Genomic DNA, 19,638 nt, shown 5'->3' on the forward strand with positions numbered 1-19,638 from the left:
GCTGCATTTCCGGCTAGGGACAAGAGTAGACAACTCTCATCTGACAGCCCAGTTCCGGCAACAAAAATGGCAACTAACACGTGCAGAACAGCTCCCTTGCTTCTACGGAATGCCTACCTAAGGAAACGATGGTCTAGTAAGCATTTACACGCACTTACCAAGATGCTTTTCGATTGCGTTTTTTGGCTTTATGATATGATTATCTGCAAATTTGGTATAGATTTGTATCAACAATAGTCACCGGTTAATTTGTCAGTCAAAACCAATTCCGTAGCTTCACAGCCTTCAGCATGTTTTAGCGTTGAACAATCAATACCCTTTGCCAATGTTCCAAGTTGTTTGAAGCAGACTATGACATCATGTACTCCGTGAAATCATACGTATTTCCACACACCCTTTATACGAGTGACAGCCATGGATTTCAAAACAAATGTCGAATTTTTTTTTTCTTCCCAAATATCCAATGACGAATACTTTCTAAAACAAATATCGAAGCTTGAATTCGAAGTTGGATGCATGTTAATTTGTGTGACTGACAGATTGTAAAGAAACAATCTGCATGAAGATACATTCATCAAGTTGATGAACATAGAGCATGTCTCAAATCATGAAATGCGTCCTGTGTCAAACATGTAACCTGAAGCATGCTAAACAAATGCTAAAGTTCCTGAGTGACAGTCACAGTCATCAGATTGAGCAGATGTGTCAGTGTATCCATTTGAGCCTTACTGACTACTTAGACACATTGACATATAACAACTTCTTTATTTACTGTATAGGTGACATTTCGGTATAGATCCTTATACCGTTGTCAAGCAAGACTTGCTTTACAACAGTATTAACTTCTTTACCGAAACGTCATCTTAACAGTAAATAAAGAAGTTGTTATCTATAAATTGTGTCTACTTTGTATTTGAAAATTGAAATTTTTCATCGATATTGGTTCCCAAGCAGCTCAAATTGTAATTGTTCTGTTCTTTTACACAATAAGCGGTTTATCAGGAGCCATGCTGAAGTCCCTCATCAGTTGTTTTCTTTGTTTCAGGATCCTTTTGTGCCCAGACAAAGTTATCAAATGTTGAAATCCGGAAAAAGAGAAATGCAATATTTGATGAAGAAAGGAAGAGACAACTGTCTCTCATCAGGCGGATTGAGAAGATTCAGGTGGAGCATGTTGGACCCCCAGAGGACTGCTCCCTCGTCATGAACCGCGGCCTCTCCACACCCTTCAACTGTGCCATGCGTACGTCACTGAGGACTTTATTCCTTGGTTTACAGATTAATTTGTTATAAATTCTGATCGGAATCTGGAGAAAATGTATATGAAAATATGTATATTTTTGTTTAAAAGTTCTGAATATGTTGTCATGTGTGTGAGGTATGGGGCTTCATTAATTGGCCATTTTGGTAGCAATATGTTGTTTATTACCGTAAGCTTCACAATATACCGATTAATAATGAATAGAGGGTATTTGAAGGGCTAGACACTTACATTAAAGGGAGACAATTTCAGGGGAAGTAACTCTGGTATGACACTAGTTCCATAAAAGTCTTATGTTCACTGCAGTGAAATATCAATTGTTAGTTCACTGCAATGAAAATATCACTTTCACACTGTTGTATATAATAAAGTGAATTTTTCTGTATGTAGATCAAGATAACATGCGGACCAGTAACTAATTAATTTATTGTTATATGAACTGGCTGATACATTTAATGTCTAAAAGTGAATGTTCTGCTACTGATTGTCCATCTTAACCATATTTATATTAATACCGTATTCAACGTAATAAGCGATATTTGCTAATATTTTGGCTAGTGAACAATCCCAATTAGCACCCTTTCCGATTGATCAATGTGCACAAGACTTATTTATTCGCGTATAATATGAAAACTCGTGTGTTATATGCAACCTTAATTATGGGCAATTAAATTCTGGAAAAATATATCTGTCGTACGTAAACATTTCAGGCTGTCACCACGAAATTTACGATCTTTCAACTCTGTTTTTTTTCCACCAAAATAATATTTTAATAAGAGCCCCCTATTTCTAATTTTGACAGCACCCTGGGCGCTTATTACGTCGAATACGGTTGTAGGCTACCACTTGTGAGGATAAGTCACTTTAGTTCTTTTATGAGTGCTTCATTTAATTCTCTACTTTCTTTGGTTTGTCCTGGTTAATCATCCGGGTTTTAGTCAGTGCATGGACAAGCACATGGATGTAAACAGAATATGACATGAACTTGTGTAGGGTGTAAAGGGCCCATAAAATTTGTAAGTATTAACAAAATATATAAAAAACAACATGTAAATCATAACTAGCAATGCTATAACAAATGTAAATGGTGTAAAAGGGTAAATTGCATGTTGAAAAGGTTGAAGTGTGAATCACAGATGTTTCGTTCAAAATCCGGAAAATAATGTTGGTAATAACGTGTACTAACTACCTTAGTTACAAGTTGTAATATTTCACATTTGTTTTTATTATAGCTTGTACCTGTCAACAATAGGCCTTACAATTAAAGGGCCAGTAAAAGAGTTTAATTTAGGAATGTCAGGAAAGACATAATACATAATATCAGTCACAATCAATCAAGACTTAATCAAGAATATATGCATCAATCTATGCAGAAGTTTAAAATAAACCATTCAAGACAGTGTACAGAATTGTTTGTCAATGGCCAAAGTGTATCACCTACAACGGTATATGTAAACATGTCTAGGGCAGTAAATGAATAATTTAAGATCGATAATCATAAATTTGTATCGCTACAGCATTGTCATTAAACCTTTACAGTAACATCAATTCCCAAGACATCCAAATTGTGATATAAGGATGTCTGCCTGTTTCACCTGTTGTAACCATGGTAACCATTTGCTTCCAAGTAGTGGAAGGTGCATGCTAAGAAGAATTAGTCATTGAAAGTTTTTATTTTTACCCCACTCCTCATTTTTAGGGTTTTCTGAACTTGTAAAACAAATATATAAAAGGTCTCGCCTTCAGTGTTTTGTGTGAAACTTATGTTTATATGAAAACATTTTGTGCATGTTAAACCTTCGCATGTTTGAAGAATTTTGTTAATATACAGATATACAAGAACTACTGATGACCCGTTCAGCCCTGGCGCTGGTCAACAGTCAGCCCTGGGATATGCATCGACCTCTTGAGGAGGACTGTGAGATCCAATTTCTCCACTTCCGCGACGAAGACCCCCGGACCCTCAACAATGTGAGTTATGATTATTGTTATTATTACTCCTTAATATAGGACTGAGAGATATCCCGGGACACCGATGCATCGCGATTCACTCAATACGATACGGTGCGCGATTTGTGAGGTGCTGTATCTTGAATTTTCACGATACATTTTTTAAAATAAACTCTCATCACAGATACGTTTTAAATGTGTTTTAAATTAATTTCAAATTCGACCGAGTCATAAAAAGTAGGGAAAATATAATTTTCGCTACACACACGTACGTCTTTGAAAATACAGCGGCTATGCTAACTTTGTATATCAGCTGCAGTTCATGATTTCTGATTGACTGAGCGGTCTCTAACTCAAACATGTCGGAAAAAGCAGACGCTCATCCTTTGCTGGAGACTCACAAATCAGTAGTTTGGGAACATTTCGGTTCTAGTAACATTTGAAGATGGAATCAAACACGTGTGCAAAGATCAAACGTGCTGTCGCATGTGTCACGCAAGGTTGAAATACACGGGCAGCACGACAAACATGACAACACACATACGCCGCCATCACCCAATTATATACATTACTACAGTCATGTCCCGCTTATACAGACTTCAGATATCCGGAAACCTCGGTTCGGACGATTTTCATTCGAAACGAAATAATTACTCTATAAATTTACCCGTATATTCAGTTCCCGGAACCGGACGGTCATTTTCATACACAAAACACTGAAATGCACACAAAATTGTCTCACTTACCCGGACAATACACTTCCGCTGGTGGTAATCCTTTGATTCGTGAGAAGTCAATTAACCGAGTGACACTGAGTTACGTTTGAGACGAGCTTGTTTATTGTACATGTAATCCCATTTAATAAATATTGCGTCTGTGGAGGTCAGAGACAGATTTTTTTAAACGTGTATGTCTTGAATAAAGATTGAGTGGATGTATCTGTTTGCTCTGTCATCTGTCATGAGTTGCATAATTGAAGGGAAGTAACTCTTCCAGAAATTTGTTTATACGGACGAATTGTGAAATGACGCAAGTGTCCGTATAAACGAGGCACGACACAACTCACAAATATGTAAGACTGTTACTTTTGTGTTTGCTAACCATTACATGGAAATGGCAGATGATTCTTTAAGTTAAAATACTCATTACAGTATATATTTTATGACTCATGAGCATTCATTCACTTTCATTTATTTAATTCATTTTAATAAACTAAGTTTAATTCATTTATCTTGTCTTCTCTTGTCACTATGTGTATCGTAGCGTATCGAGATACGTATCGAATCGTGATGTAAGTATCGAGATACGTATCATATCGTGATCAAGGTTTATCGTTGCAGCCCTACCTTAAAACATCTACTGCTAACCTGCAAAGTAATACACATTAATATGAAAACATATACCGTATTCGACGTAATAAGCGCCCTGGGCGCTCTCAAAATTAGAAATAGGGGGCTCTTATTAGAATGTTATTTTGGTGAAAAAAACAGAGTTGAAACATAAATTTCGTGGTTTATGCTGACAGCCTGAAATGTTTATGTACGACAGATATATTTTTCCCGAATTTGATTCCCCAAAATTAAGGGTGTATATAACACACGAGTGCGTATTATACGTGAATAAATAAGTCTTTTGTACATTGATCAATCGGAAGGGGTGCTAATTGGGATTGTTCACTAGCCATTAGTAGCCAATATATTAGCAAATATCGCCGTGGGCGCTTATTAGAGCGGGGCGCTTATAAAGTCGAATACGGTAATATGAAAAGATATACATCATCTGTCACTGGGCACTCCATAAAAGACCGTCCTCATCACTACCTCTCTAAACTCACTAGGGGCGGTCGGGTAGCCTAGCAGTTAAAGCATTCGCTCGACACGCCGAAGACCCAGGTTCGATTCCCAACATTGGTACAATGCGTGAAGCCTATTTCTGGTGTCCCCTGCCGTGATGTTGCTGGAATATTGCTAAAAGTGGCGTAAAACCATACTCACTCACTCTAAGCTCACTAACGCGATGAAACTGGAGAACTGTTCCATGCGGCGTTAAACTCACTCACTCACTATACTTCACATACCGTATTCGACATATTAAGCGCCCCGCTCTAATAAGTGCCCATGGTCGACATTTGCTAATATATTGGCCAGTGAACAGTCCTAATTAGCAGCCCTTCCGATTGATCAATGTACACAAGACTTATTTATTCACGTATAATACGCACTCATGTGATATATGCACACTTAATTATCAGCAATTAATTTCTGGAAAAATATATCTGTCGTACATAAACATTTCAGGCTGTCAGCATAAACCACAAAATTTATCTTTTAACTCTGTTTTTTTCCCCACTTAAATAATATTCTAATAAGACCCCCCTATTTCTAATTTTGACAGCGCCCTGGGCGCTTTTTACGTCGAATACAGTCCTTGAAATGGAGTTACATGATGATTTCTCAGCTTTATATGGAAACTGGCGTTACCCTTATATTGAAGCAGCTCACTATCAAACGTAGCTGCACAGATAATTTAAATATAGAGAGCAGCTATGTCAATGGGCAAAATGCAGTTTTTACACAAACCCCATCAGACCACTAACACACCACCCTGCCACACCCCACCCCTCCCCCCATCGTCAAGGTCCGGGTAGAGAATAGGTCTTCAGCTACCCATGCTTGTCGTAAGAGGCAATCGTCATCGGGTGGTCAGGTTCCCTGACATGGTTGATGCTTGAAATCGTATCCCAAATGCATCCCCTGTTGCAATTGACGCTCATAATGTCAATCACTGGATTGTCTGGTCCAGACTCGATTATTTACAGACCGATTTCATCCAGCTGGAATATTGCTGAGTGCGGCATTAAACAACAGACACACAACTGGAGCGGCGATGTTGGCGCGTGCTGCATCAAAATTATGTTACAGTATTGTTTAGGCAGTCAATTCCCAAAGCTCTCAGTGTGCTAAGATTGTCTTCAAGGGTTATAGCGAAAACACACCTACAAGGCTTGTATTCTCTGTGTGACAAACAAACACTGATCGCCACTGTTCACAGTGATAGTGTGAGAAATAGAGGTTGTTACCATGGTTACGGTTAATACGAGATAAGATAAAGTTAGAATCTTGTTTTAACTCACATTTATCTTTTGTCATGCAGTTAGTGATAAAATACCGGTATATCTCTGCAAACGGAAAATCAATATTTCAAGAGAAATAACACTGTCACTTTCCATATAACACTTTTGGTCTGTCACCATGGTAACAAGATACGTACATATACTCATGCCCTCAATAAAAGCGACAGACTTTGTCACATGATGAGCCAGGACAGATTAATGAAATTACAGTTAGTGGTTAGCATCTTCGTCAATCTTCTGTGTTAACATTCTTACAGAATGGATTAAACATCATTTCGTTAGAAACTGCTGGACCAATAAAGCTGCAAAAACTTCAGGCTTGTTCCTGCCAATGATGACACCCCAGATTGTTCAAATCCGATTTTCAATATGGCCACTACAGCATTTGTCTTCAGTATTCATTCAGAAAGTATTTAAATGTTGTGAACATCAGAGCTGACATCAACTTTTGTTTAGTGGCTATCTTTGTTGACATTTTAAACGGTTGATTACACGATCAGGTGAGCTACAGTGCTGTAGTAAATGTATTATACATATAGGACACAAGATAGGTGAGGATGGCGAGGGAGCCTTGTGGTTTATGCATCCATTCACCATCCAGGTCCAGGTTCGATTCCCAATATGCATACAATGTGTGAAGCCCCATTGGGCCCCCCCCCCACACCCCCATCCCCTTGGTGATATTGCTGGAATATGGCTAAAATCAACATAAAACCATACTCAGAATAGCATGTAATAGTTTGCTTCTGATAAAACCCTGGAGACTGGTTATTGACATATTTGTGTCTTGTTCTTATTACAGTTGTCTCCCTTTGTTGTACCAGGATCTGATGATTGTGGTTTGAATACCAGATCTGCCCTGATTATGATATCCATGCTCCCAGCTGCTAAACTCTCTTACTCTTTCACCCACTCTGTCTGCAGGCGTTCTGGCGTACCTGTTCCTTCGTCCTGGGTCATGTGATGGAAACTGCGTTCAAAGACGATGTAACGGTGGATTTGGTCAGCTTTCCCAAACCATCCGGTAAGTTGTGTCAGCTGTTGTGGCAGCTTTAGAACAAAATGACAGTCTATAAAAGCCATCACCTTCCCGAGACAAGGGAGTCAACTGACTGTGAAAGTCCAGTTTCTACCCTTACCGAACTAGGCTGGAATTATGGAGTTATATTTTGAATGGACTGACGTCTATGCATAGTCAAAATCAAACTCGCGTAACGAAATTGACAACTGGTTTGTAAACAACATGGATTCAAACCTGCAGATTTTCGTCGAGTGTAGGACTGCAAAGCATGTGTACCGTCAACTGGTTGTTGACAGATATTTTCTAAATCTCTTCATCTTTTTAATCAAGGTACTGCACAAGTCCTGTTTTATTACAATATAGATCTTGATCATCGATCAGATCGTCTTGACAGGGTGCCGCCATTTTGTTCGAAGCAAATGCATGTGATGTGAGAGGTGGAATCTGATTGGTCCATAGGAGAGACATAGAAGGGACATAACTCATAGTAGCCACTGGTGGCGCTACGATGGAGCCCAGGAATTCCAGCCTAGTTCGGCAAGGGTGGAAACTGGACTTTTGAGTCTGTTAACTCCCTTCTCGGGAAGATGATCAACCATTGAAAAACTTCTTTTTAGTAAGTGGACAATGACTCAGTTTTGATGGTTGTGAAAGCTGCACTCACGTTTTGTAATGAAAAGACAAGAAACACTGTGAAATATGTGCTCTTGTTACAGTCTGCGACTTAAGCCACTAGTCCAAAGCCTGGGTCTAGTAAAATTCTGTTTTGGGCTAGTCAGTTCAGTCAGTAATGTCCACATAACACCAAGTTCTACATAAGATGATGCTGAGAGCCAGGTTCAGATAGTCTCCAAAGTGTATGTCTCCGGCTGTTGTTATTTTACCTGACATGTTACGAGAACAACCAACGATGTAATCACACTTGTCAATGTAGACTATTCTTTGCCGTTAATATGAAATGAAAAAATATTAATTGCAATTTTTTCTATCTGTAAAAGCTCTATACTCACTCACTGGTCAGGGGCGGTTGTCTTAGGTTCCATGTGGAGAGTTCTGTCCCTTAGGTATGACAGGAACTTATGATCAAGGGTTTGAATCCCTGATCTGCCCTGATTGTGTTTCTAGGTTTGTCAGAACCATACCTTGTTTGTTTGTTGGTTGTTTAACTCCACACTCAGCAATATTCCAGCTATATGACGCCGGTCTGTAAATAATCAAGTCTGGACCTGACAATCCAGTGATTGACATCATGAGCATCGATCAACGCAACTAGAATACGATGACAAGTCAGCGAGTCTGACCACCGATCCCGTTAGTCACCTCTTACGACAAGCATAGTCGCCTTTTACGGCAAGCATGGGTTGCTGAAGACCTGTTCTAACCCGGATCTTCACGGGTTTACCACCATGCCTGTGTGGGAGGGTTTCACTGAAGTGGTAACGTGTAAGACCTGTATAACTTCAGGAGTTCCTCCCACGTCAAGCTGACATCCAGTCCTGTTATTGTAATAGTGTTCAATAGAACGTCATGAATTATAAGAGACTGGATGGCATTGAAAGTGATGAGGTTCATGATGATTGTTTGTCATGGTTTTGGTGATTGACAATATTGTCATGTGTGTCATGTTTGTAGAGATTGTCATGTTTGTCAATATTGTCATGTGTGTCATGTTTGTAAAGATTGTCAATATTGCCATGTTTGTAAAGATTGTCATGTTTGTAAACATTGTCAATATTGCAATGTTTGTAAAGATTGTCAATATTGCCATGTTTGTAAAGATTGTCATGTTTGTAAGATTGTCAATATTGTCATGTGTGTCAATATAGTCACATGTGTCCGAGTCAATATTATCGTCATTGTCATGTGTGTCAATATTATCATAATTGTCATGTTTCTCATGATTCAGTGTCAAGTGGGAGCTTCGTACATGACGTCAATCTCAGCTTGCATAACTGGAAACCCACCACAGTAAGTTGTTGTTGACCCACCATAGTAAGTTGTTGTTGACCCACCACAGTAAGTTGTTGTTGACCCACCACAGTAAGTTGTTGTTGATCCACCATAGTAAGTTGTTGTTGACCTACCACAGTAAGTTGTTGTTGACCTACCACAGTAAGTTGTTGTTGATCCACCACAGTAAGTTGTTGTTGACCTACCACAGTAAGTTGTTGTTGACCTACCACAGTAAGTTGTTGTTGACCCACCACAGTAAGTTGTTGTTGACCTACCACAGTAAGTTGTTGTTGACCTACCACAGTAAGTTGTTGTTGATCCACCACAGTAAGTTGTTGTTGACCCACCACAGTAAGTTGTTGTTGACCCACCACAGTAAGTTGTTGTTGACCTACCACAGTAAGTTGTTGTTGACCCACCACAGTAAGTTGTTGTTGACCTACCACAGTAAGTTGTTGTTGACCCACCACAGTAAGTTGTTGTTGACCTACCACAGTAAGTTGTTGACCCACCACAGTAAGTTGTTGTTGACCTACCACAGTAAGTTGTTGTTGACCCACCACAGTAAGTTGTTGTTGACCTACCACAGTAAGTTGTTGTTGATCCACCACAGTAAGTTGTTGTTGACCTACCACAGTAAGTTGTTGTTGACCCACCACAGTAAGTTGTTGTTGACCTACCACAGTAAGTTGTTGTTGACCAACCACAGTAAGTTGTTGTTGATCAACCACAGTAAGTTGTTGTTGACCCACCACAGTAAGTTGTTGTTGACCCACCACAGTAAGTTGTTGTTGACCTACCACAGTAAGTTGTTGTTGACCTACCACAGTAAGTTGTTGTTGACCCACCACAGTAAGTTGTTGTTGACCCACCACAGTAAGTTGTTGTTGACCCACCACAGTAAGTTGTTGTTGACCCACCACAGTAAGTTGTTGTTGACCCACCACAGTAAGTTGTTGTTGACCCACCACAGTAAGTTGTTGTTGACCTACCACAGTAAGTTGTTGTTGACCCACCACAGTAAGTTGTTGTTGACCTACCACAGTAAGTTGTTGTTGACCCACCACAGTAAGTTGTTGACCTACCACAGTAAGTTGTTGTTGACCCACCACAGTAAGTTGTTGTTGACCCACCACAGTAAGTTGTTGTTGACCCACCATAGTAAGTTGTTGTTGACCCACCACAGTAAGTTGTTGTTGACCCACCACAGTAAATTGTTGTTGACCTACCTAAGTAAGTTGTTGTTGACCTACCACAGTAAGTTGTTGTTGACCTACCACAGTAAATTGTTGTTGACCCACCACAGTAAGTTGTTGTTGACCTACCACAGTAAGTTGTTGTTGACCTACCACAGTAAGGTGTTGTTGACCTACCACAGTAAGTTGTTGTTGACCTACCACAGTAAGTTGTTGTTGACCTTCCACAGTAAATTGTTGTTGACCCTCACAGTAAGTTGTTGTTGACCTACCACAGTAAGTTGTTGTTGACCTACCACAGTAAGTTGTTGTTGACCTACCACAGTAAGTTGTTGTTGACCCACCACAGTAAGTTGTTGACCTACCACAGTAAGTTGTTGTTAAGTACCACAGTAAGTTGTTGTTGACCCACCACAGTAAGTTGTTGTTGACCCACCATAGTAAGTTGTTGTTGACCCACCACAGTAAGTTGTTGTTGACCTACCACAGTAAGTTGTTGACCCACCACAGTAAGTTGTTGTTAACCCACCACAGTAAGTTGTTGTTGACCCACCACAGTAAGTTGTTGACCTACCACAGTAAGTTGTTGTTGACCTACCACAGTAAGTTGTTGTTGACCCACCACAGTAAGTTGTTGTTGACCCACCATAGTAAGTTGTTGTTGACCCACCACAGTAAGTTGTTGTTGACCTACCACAGTAAGTTGTTGTTGACCTACCACAGTAAGTTGTTGTTGACCTACCACAGTAAGTTGTTGTTGACCTACCACAGTAAGTTGTTGTTGACCTACCACAGTAAGTTGTTGTTGACCTACCACAGTAAGTTGTTGTTGACCTACCACAGTAAGTTGTTGTTGACCCACCACAGTAAGTTGTTGTTGATCCACCATAGTAAGTTGTTGTTGACCCACCACAGTAAGTTGTTGTTGACCCACCATAGTAAGTTGTTGTTGACCCACCATAGTAAGTTGTTGTTGATCCACCATAGTAAGTTGTTGTTGATCCACCATAGTAAGTTGTTGTTGACCTACCATAGTAAGTTGTTGTTGACCCACCATAGAAAGTTGTTGTTGACCCACCACAGTAAGGTGTTGTTGACCTACCACAGTAAGTTGTTGTTGACCCACCACAGTAAGTTGTTGTTGACCCACCACAGTAAGTTGTTGTTGACCTACCACAGTAAGTTATTGTTGACCTACCACAGTAAGTTGTTGTTGACCTACCACAGTAAGTTGTTGTTGACCTACCACAGTAAGTTGTTGTTGACCCACCACAGTAAGTTGTTGTTGATCCACCATAGTAAGTTGTTGTTGACCCACCATAGTAAGTTGTTGTTGACCCACCACAGTAAGTTGTTGTTGACCCACCATAGTAAGTTGTTGTTGACCCACCATAGTAAGTTGTTGTTGATCCACCATAGTAAGTTGTTGTTGACCTACCATAGTAAGTTGTTGTTGACCCACCATAGTAAGTTGTTGTTGACCCACCACAGTAAGTTGTTGTTGATCCACCACAGTAAGTTGTTGTTGACCCACCATAGAAAGTTGTTGTTGACCCACCACAGTAAGGTGTTGTTGACCTACCACAGTAAGGTGTTGTTGACCTACCACAGTAAGTTGTTGTTGACCTACCACAGTAAGTTGTTGTTGACCTACCACAGTAAGTTGTTGTTGACCCACCACAGTAAGTTGTTGTTGACCCACCACAGTAAGTTGTTGTTGACCCACCACAGTAAGTTGTTGTTGACCCACCACAGTAAGTTGTTGTTGACCTACCACAGTAAGTTGTTGTTGACCTACCACAGTAAGTTGTTGTTGACCCACCACAGTAAGTTGTTGTTGACCCACCACAGTAAGTTGTTGTTGACCTACCACAGTAAGTTGTTGTTGACCTACCATAGTAAGTTGTTGTTGACCTACCACAGTAAGTTGTTGTTGACCCACCACAGTAAGTTGTTGACCTACCACAGTAAGTTGTTGTTGACCTACCACAGTAAGTTGTTGTTGACCCACCAAAGTAAGTTGTTGTTGATCCACCATAGTAAATTGTTGTTGACCCACCATAGTAAATTGTTGTTGACCTACCACAGTAAGTTGTTGTTGACCCACCATAGTAAGTTGTTGTTGATCCACCATAGTAAATTGTTGTTGACCCACCATAGTAAATTGTTGTTGACCTACCACAGTAAGTTGTTGTTGACCCACCATAGTAAATTGTTGTTGACCCACCATAGTAAATTGTTGTTGACCTACCACAGTAAGTTGTTGTTGATCCACCATAGTAAATTGTTGTTGACCCACCAAAGTAAGTTGTTGTTGCGAAACCCATCCCTGTAAGCTGCTGTTAAAATACCCAATGCATAAAGTTGTTTCGGAACCTATGATAGTCAATTGTTGTTGATCCACCAAAGTAAGTTGTTGTTTTGGAACCCATCCCTGTAAGCTGCTTTTAAAATACCCAATGCATAAAGTTGTTGTTTCGGAACCCACCATAGTAAATTGTTGTTGATCCACCACAGTATGTTGTTGTTAAGAAACAGTAACTTGTTAGGTCAACTGCAGCATGAATTCCAGTTGAAGAAAGAATGTACATGACAGGAGCTGAATCGGGAGAAACCATCCCCTGTATCTCCAGGTCACATTTCAGTAAACCTACACAATCCCCTGGATCCATTCCCATGGTTCTCGCAGTCTCAAGTTACCCGCCCTTGATTGTCATCAGCCAATTAAATTTGTTACGCTACTTAGACTAACGGGCCAATCAGAATGCAAGTTACAAACCATCTCAATGTTGGGCTGGCAATATCAACAACATGGCGGCCTGACAATTCAACAGGAATTAAACACTGAAAAACTGACGGCCACGCACACAAAAGAAAACCCTCAAAGATCTTTGGGATGGAAAGGATGTCTTCATGTCCTCCCTAACACATTTTTCCTCTTTTCCTTTTCTCAGCGTTTGATTGGTCGAAACAGTGTTGATGAAAATCAAGGGCGGGTAATTTGTAGGGCTGGGACGATACACCAACTGCGCGATCCGATACGTATTACAATACTTGCATGTGCTCTTATCTGTGGTGCGTAAGCAATCATTTCATAGACAGGATGGCCAAATACCAGGCACACTGATGATAACAGTTGGCCGTGACAAGTATGAAGATATTTACGGTTTCACTACTCGTTTTCACTAGTTATTTGTGTTTGGTGTAACATTTATTGAAGAATACAGTTAAGGAAAGAATCGATACTTTTTACTTTATGTGAGATTGTGATTGATACTTGTTTTGAGAAGTAAAGAATCGCGATCCACCAATGCATCGGTGTATCATCCCACTACTAGTAATTTGATATCGTGAGAATCACAGATATGGATTCAGAGGTCAATGTACGCTTTCCGAGTCCTGGAGATATGGTGGATGGGAAAGGAGCGTTTTGGTTTTGTAGAAACATTTTTGTTAAACAAATCTTGTTGCATATGTGTTACAATGAAGGAAAATGCACAAATTTAGAACTGATAAGTTAAGTATGGAATTGTACATTTGGGGGTAGCCCCTTCAGCGTGACAAATGTTATTGCTGTTCTGGTAAATTTATTTGTGGATATCCCATCATCTCTCTATATGTTTCAGGTCGAACTGAACTGTCTCAGCCGAATCGCGTACAAACTTCGACTAGATGACCTCAAGTTTGAACGTCTCGAGGTTGACGCCTCGGTGGCTGAGAGGCTGTTTGAGGACAATCTATTCAAGAAAAGTCAAGTACCACAAATTGCAGCCAAATCCAACACAGGGTCGAAGGTCACCTTGTACAAGATGGGCGAACACATTGACATGTCCCGGGGACCACTTATAGCCAGTACCAGCCAGATCGGGCGGTTCAATGTCACAGCGGTGAGTTCAATGTCACAGCAGTGAGTTCAATGTCACAGCGGTGAGTTCAATGTCACAGCAGTATTCAGTAAGCAATAAGTTCAATGTCACAGCAGTAAGTTCAATGTCACAGCTGTGAGTTCAATGTCACAATGTCCGGTTCCATTAGATGTTGAGCATTCCTAGGAAAGAGAGAGAAAAACTTTGTGAATCTGTATAATTGTTGTGATGTTATTTCAGATTCGGGGGGGGCACAGGTAGACCAGTGGTCTTAAGGCGCTGCGATTCGCTGTGCAGAGTTGCGGCCCTTGGGCCACCAGAAACCTAAGATTGTGGGTTCAAATCCCGGTTCGCCCCGATTATGTTTCTAGGTTTGTCAGCACCACACCTGTGCCCGTGGATGTCTCTTCTGGCTTTCCTCCCACATTAAGCTGACACGCCATGATATAACTGGAATACTGTTAAACCCAACTCACTCACTCACTCATTTCAGATTCACCCGGTAGAGTGTCCAGAGCACGGACAGCTCCAGCGTGTCCAGGGCGTGGCACTCCCCACCCAGGTCAAGGTAACCCAAATTCTGCCTCTTCCATCATTTCAAAAAAGGTCAGGGTGTCGGGTAGCCTAGTGGCTAAAGCATTCACCCTTCACGCCGAAGACTCAGGTTCAATTCCCGACATGGGTACAATGTGCGAAGCCCATTTCTGTTGTTCCCCGCCGTGAAATTGCTGGAATATTGCGTGACGTAAAACAATATTCACTCACTCGAACTAAATGTCCATGGTACGCAAACTGTGAAAAGAATGTTTTATCACAATTTTACATTTATTGATGATAGTGGGGCACGGGTGGCCCAGTTGTCTTAGGTGCCGCAATTACCCGTGCTCGTGGGTTTCACCGAAGTGGTAAACGTCTGAGACCTGCATCACTTTGGGCTTTCCTCCCACATTAAGCTGACACGCCGTGATATAACTGGAATAATGTTAAAAGTGGTGTGAAACCCAACTCACTCACTCATTGAATCTATATATACTTTTCTAGGACACTAGATCATTACACGTCATGATAATTTGGCTTTTAAAACACCAGTATTTTTTTTCAAGAGTGCAGCTAATCTGGGATAAATGTAACAAATTTTCAGATTTTGGCCTGTTCGTTTTTTTCATAATTTCCAAATCGCTCCATTATAATCATCCAGCATCAACGCAGTGGAAGGCTGCAATTTATACAATACATTTTTCCCAGGTCTTGTGATGCCATTCTGCCTTAGTTACATCTATAACTATTGAAGATATTAATCTTAAGACATGACTTAATGGTCATAAAGGTCTGCAATCTCATAAAATCAGATCTTAGTCGTCACTACCATTAAACAAAGGTCTTAGGACATCCCATTACGGGTGTCATCAGAACGACCTTTCGCAAACTGAGCCGACCAATATAATGACTAACAAGAAGTCGACATTAACCAATCAGAAAGCAGCTTCCTCGAGCTTTACTGCACTAGCTTCGAACTCGCGACTTCCGTTTCAAAAATTTGTTGACAAAGTTCTCGATTACAAATTTGAAAACTGAACAAAAGAACATTCTGGAATGTCTAATATATTGGCCGAGATTGTATGCCAGTGCTTTCTACGGGCTATGCAAAGTCTCTTCCGTTTCAAATGTTTATCCCATTGAAGCGAGAGATAGACAATGATTTTCACGGAATGAATCTTACTGGGCCTAATTGTCGTTTGGAATACCCTGTACAATGTATTAACCTCTTCGAGGTTGCACGATTAAAAAAACACATTGTGACTGTCACTTTCTTGATCTGGACCCCGTTCCACAAAGCGATCTTAGCACTAAAGTGATCGTAAGTCCCATACTTTAACATAGGTATAGATCATCGTAGTGCTAAGATCGCTTTGAGGAACAGGGCCCTGGTAACCAACGCTCTGATTGGTCGTATGAAAGGTTGTTCTGATGTGACTAACGATGGGATATCTCCTAATCTTTGTTTCACAGTAGTGAGAACTGATTGAGATTGTACTGTCTGGAGCTTCTAGGAGGAAAAGGATCCACCATTTTCGTTGATTATATTCTGTTCTTACAGATGCACCACTGGGCTTATGAGTTTGTAGTGAAACGAGCAGCACGACTGGTGAGTGTTTTGGTACCTTGTACTTTTGAGTTTTCTCCCTTTGTCATACCAGGACCCGCTGGTCCTTGGTTTCAATAACTACAAGTATGATTGTTGATCTGTGATTTGAAAACATGCACGACTTTTTGGATTTTCCCACATTAAGCTGATATGCCATTATAACTGGTGAGACCTGTGGCGATCCAGGTCAGCCATGCTTGCCATTACTGGCAACAGTATTTGTCGTAAGAGGCGACTAACATGATCGGGTGGTCAGGCTCGCTGACTTGGTTGATGTATGTCATTGTATCCCAGTTGCGTGGATCGATGCTCATATTACCAATCACAAGATTGTCTGATCCCGAAACGGTTGTTTACATGTTAGGTATATTGCTGGTTTGTTTGTTTGTTTGTTTTATTGACACTGCACACAGCAATATTCCAGCTTTATGGGGTGGTCGGGTAGCCTAGTGGTTAAAGTGTTCACTCGTCACGCCGAGGACCCAGGTTCGATTCCCAACATGGGTACAATGTGTGAAGCCCATTTCTGGTGTCCCCCGCCGTGATATTGCTGGAATATTGCTAAAAGCGGCGTAAAACCACACTCACTCACTCCAGCTATATGACGGCGGTCTGTAAATAATTGAATCTGGACCAGACAATCCAGTGATTGACATCATGAGCATCGATCCAAACAATTGGGATACGATGACATGCATCAACCAAGTCAGTGAGCATGACAAGATCCGGGGTAGAATAGGTCTTCAGCAACCCATGCTTGCCTTATGCTTGCCATAAAAGGTTACTATGCTTGTCGTAAAAGGCGACTAACGGGATCGGGTGGTCGGGCTCGCTGACTTGGTTGATGCATGTCATCGTATCCCAATTGCGTGGATTGATGCTCATGATGTAAATCACTGGATTGTCTGGTCCAGACTCGATTATTTACAGACTGCCGTCATATAGCTGGAATATTGCTGAGTGCGACGTAAAACAACCAACCAACCAACCAGCCAGTGAGTCTGACCCCTCGATCCCGTTTTGAATGAATTGATTCTAATTTATGATTTGTTTCGTATTTTCAGAACGATGCTCCCTTGCTTTCCTCATATTCCCAGCAGGAACAAGACATAAGGGAAGATACAGCCGACGTGTAGATGATGTTATGGATGAATCCTGTATGATGGATGCAACTAGGGCTGTGATTGGCTGCAGCCATAAAAATGATGCTACATTGAATTGGACTTCTTGATGGAGATGATTGTGACTGTGTGTTGTAGAATGCTGAGATGATAGTGTCACGATATACCGACCTCAAGTATTGATACATCGCAACCAGAGACCTAAAATCCTGGGTTCGAATCCCAGTTTGACGTCACCATGTTTCTAGGTTTGTCGGCACCGTCTAAGACCTGCATCACCAGGTCCTGCTTCCTCATCAAGCAGACACGTTGTGATGGAACTGAAATACTGGAACTCACTCAACCATACAGCTGAAATGAAAGAGCAGAGATGATCCAAATGCAGAGATGCCAACTGTCTTGGTTGGTATTGTGGACCAAATTCAGTAAAATATATCACAGATTTAGCTTCTGATGGGGAGGGTGACAGATTTTGAGGTTTTGCTTAAATATAATGCTGATTATGTTATTTTAAAATAATTAATTTTCGCGATGCCAGTTGGTCCAGATATTCCAACCATGGTTGTTGGCACCTCTGCACATGAGCCCAGGATATTGATGTAGACTTGATACAAAGCTACAAGGTATATATATAGCGACATTGTACCGAGTATTGTGACAGACACGTCATAGATGTTTGTAAATACATGGACCTTGCAAGAAGGAACATCGTGGTAATAAATGTTTGTGTTTGTTGCACAGTCGTTGTCTGAAGTGTTCATTTTCAACATGGTGGTCTCAGTAAGTACCTACAGGGGGTGATGGGAGCACTGACTGGATAGCCTGTCTCAGGCTTACTACCACACCTTGTTTCTTTGTCTGATGCATGTTCCGAGGCGTGTTTAATGCATGTTTCCAGGCTTGTTTAATGCATGTTCCAAGGCGTGTTTAATGCATGTTCCAAGGCTTGTTTAATGCATGTTCCCAGGCTTATCTAATGCATGTTCCGAGGCTTGTCTAATGCATGTTCCCAGGCTTGTTTAATGCATGTTCCAAGGCTTGTTTAATGCATGTTCCCAGGCTTATCTAATGCATGTTCCGAGGCTTGTCTAATGCATGTTCCCAGGCTTGTTTAATGCATGTTCCCAGGCTTGTTTAATGCATGTTCCCAGGCGTGTTTAATGCATGTTCCCAGGCTTGTTTAATGCATGTTCCCAGGCTTGTCTAATGCATGTTCCCAGGCGTGTTTAATGCATGTTTCCAGGCTTGTTTAATGCATGTTCCCAGGCTTTTTTAATGCATGTTCCCAGGCTTATTTAATGCATGTTCCCAGGCGTGTTTAATGCATGTTCCCAGGCTTGTTTAATGCATGTTCCCAGGCTTGTTTAATGCATGTTCCCAGGCTTGTCTAATGCATGTTCCCAGGCTTGTCTAATGCATGTTCCCAGGCGTGTTTAATGCATGTTCCCAGGCTTGTTTAATGCATGTTCCCAGGCTTGTTTAATGCATGTTCCCAGGCTTGTTTAATGCATGTACCCAGGCAGGTTTAATGCATGTTCCCAGGCAGGTTTAATGCATGTTCCCAGGCTTGTCTAATGCATGTTCCCAGGCTTGTTTAATGCATGTTCCCAGGCTTGTTTAATGCATGTTCCCAGGCTTGTTTAATGCATGTTCCCAGGCTTGTTTAATGCATGTTCCCAGACGTGTTTAATGCATGTTCCCAGGCTTGTTTAATGCATGTTCCCAGGCTTGTTTAATGCATGTTCCATAGGCTTGTTTAATGCATGTTCCCAGGCGTGTTTAATGCATGTTCCCAGGCTTGTTTAATGCATGTTCCCAGGCTTGTTTAATGCATGTTCCCAGGCTTGTTTAATGCATGTTCCCAGGCTTGTTTAATGCATGTTCCCAGGCTTGTCTAATGCATGTTCCCAGGCTTTGTTTAATGCATGTTCCCAGGCTTGTTTAATGCATGTTCCCAGGCTTGTTTAATGCATGTTCCCAGGCTTGTTTAA

The 19,638-nt window shown here is 40.9% G+C and overlaps 1 protein-coding gene across 1 annotated transcript; it reads left to right on the forward strand.

Annotated features, from left to right (window-relative positions):
- Positions 1-6: 6 nt before the first annotated feature.
- On the forward strand, positions 7-18,387 carry LOC124122917 (39S ribosomal protein L39, mitochondrial-like). Its single transcript, XM_046486114.2, has 9 exons — positions 7-136; positions 1,046-1,243; positions 3,093-3,232; positions 7,269-7,368; positions 9,272-9,333; positions 14,141-14,401; positions 14,874-14,948; positions 16,479-16,526; positions 17,591-18,387. Exons 1-9 carry the CDS (start codon positions 67-69, stop codon positions 17,660-17,662), a joined length of 1,026 nt encoding a protein of 341 aa, XP_046342070.2. The 5' UTR covers positions 7-66; the 3' UTR covers positions 17,663-18,387.
- Positions 18,388-19,638: the final 1,251 nt, after the last annotated feature.

Source organism: Haliotis rufescens, unplaced genomic scaffold (genome assembly GCF_023055435.1).
Source record: "Haliotis rufescens isolate VD_foot unplaced genomic scaffold, xgHalRufe1.0.p SCAF_24, whole genome shotgun sequence".
Taxonomy (NCBI): Eukaryota; Metazoa; Mollusca; class Gastropoda; order Lepetellida; family Haliotidae; genus Haliotis; species Haliotis rufescens.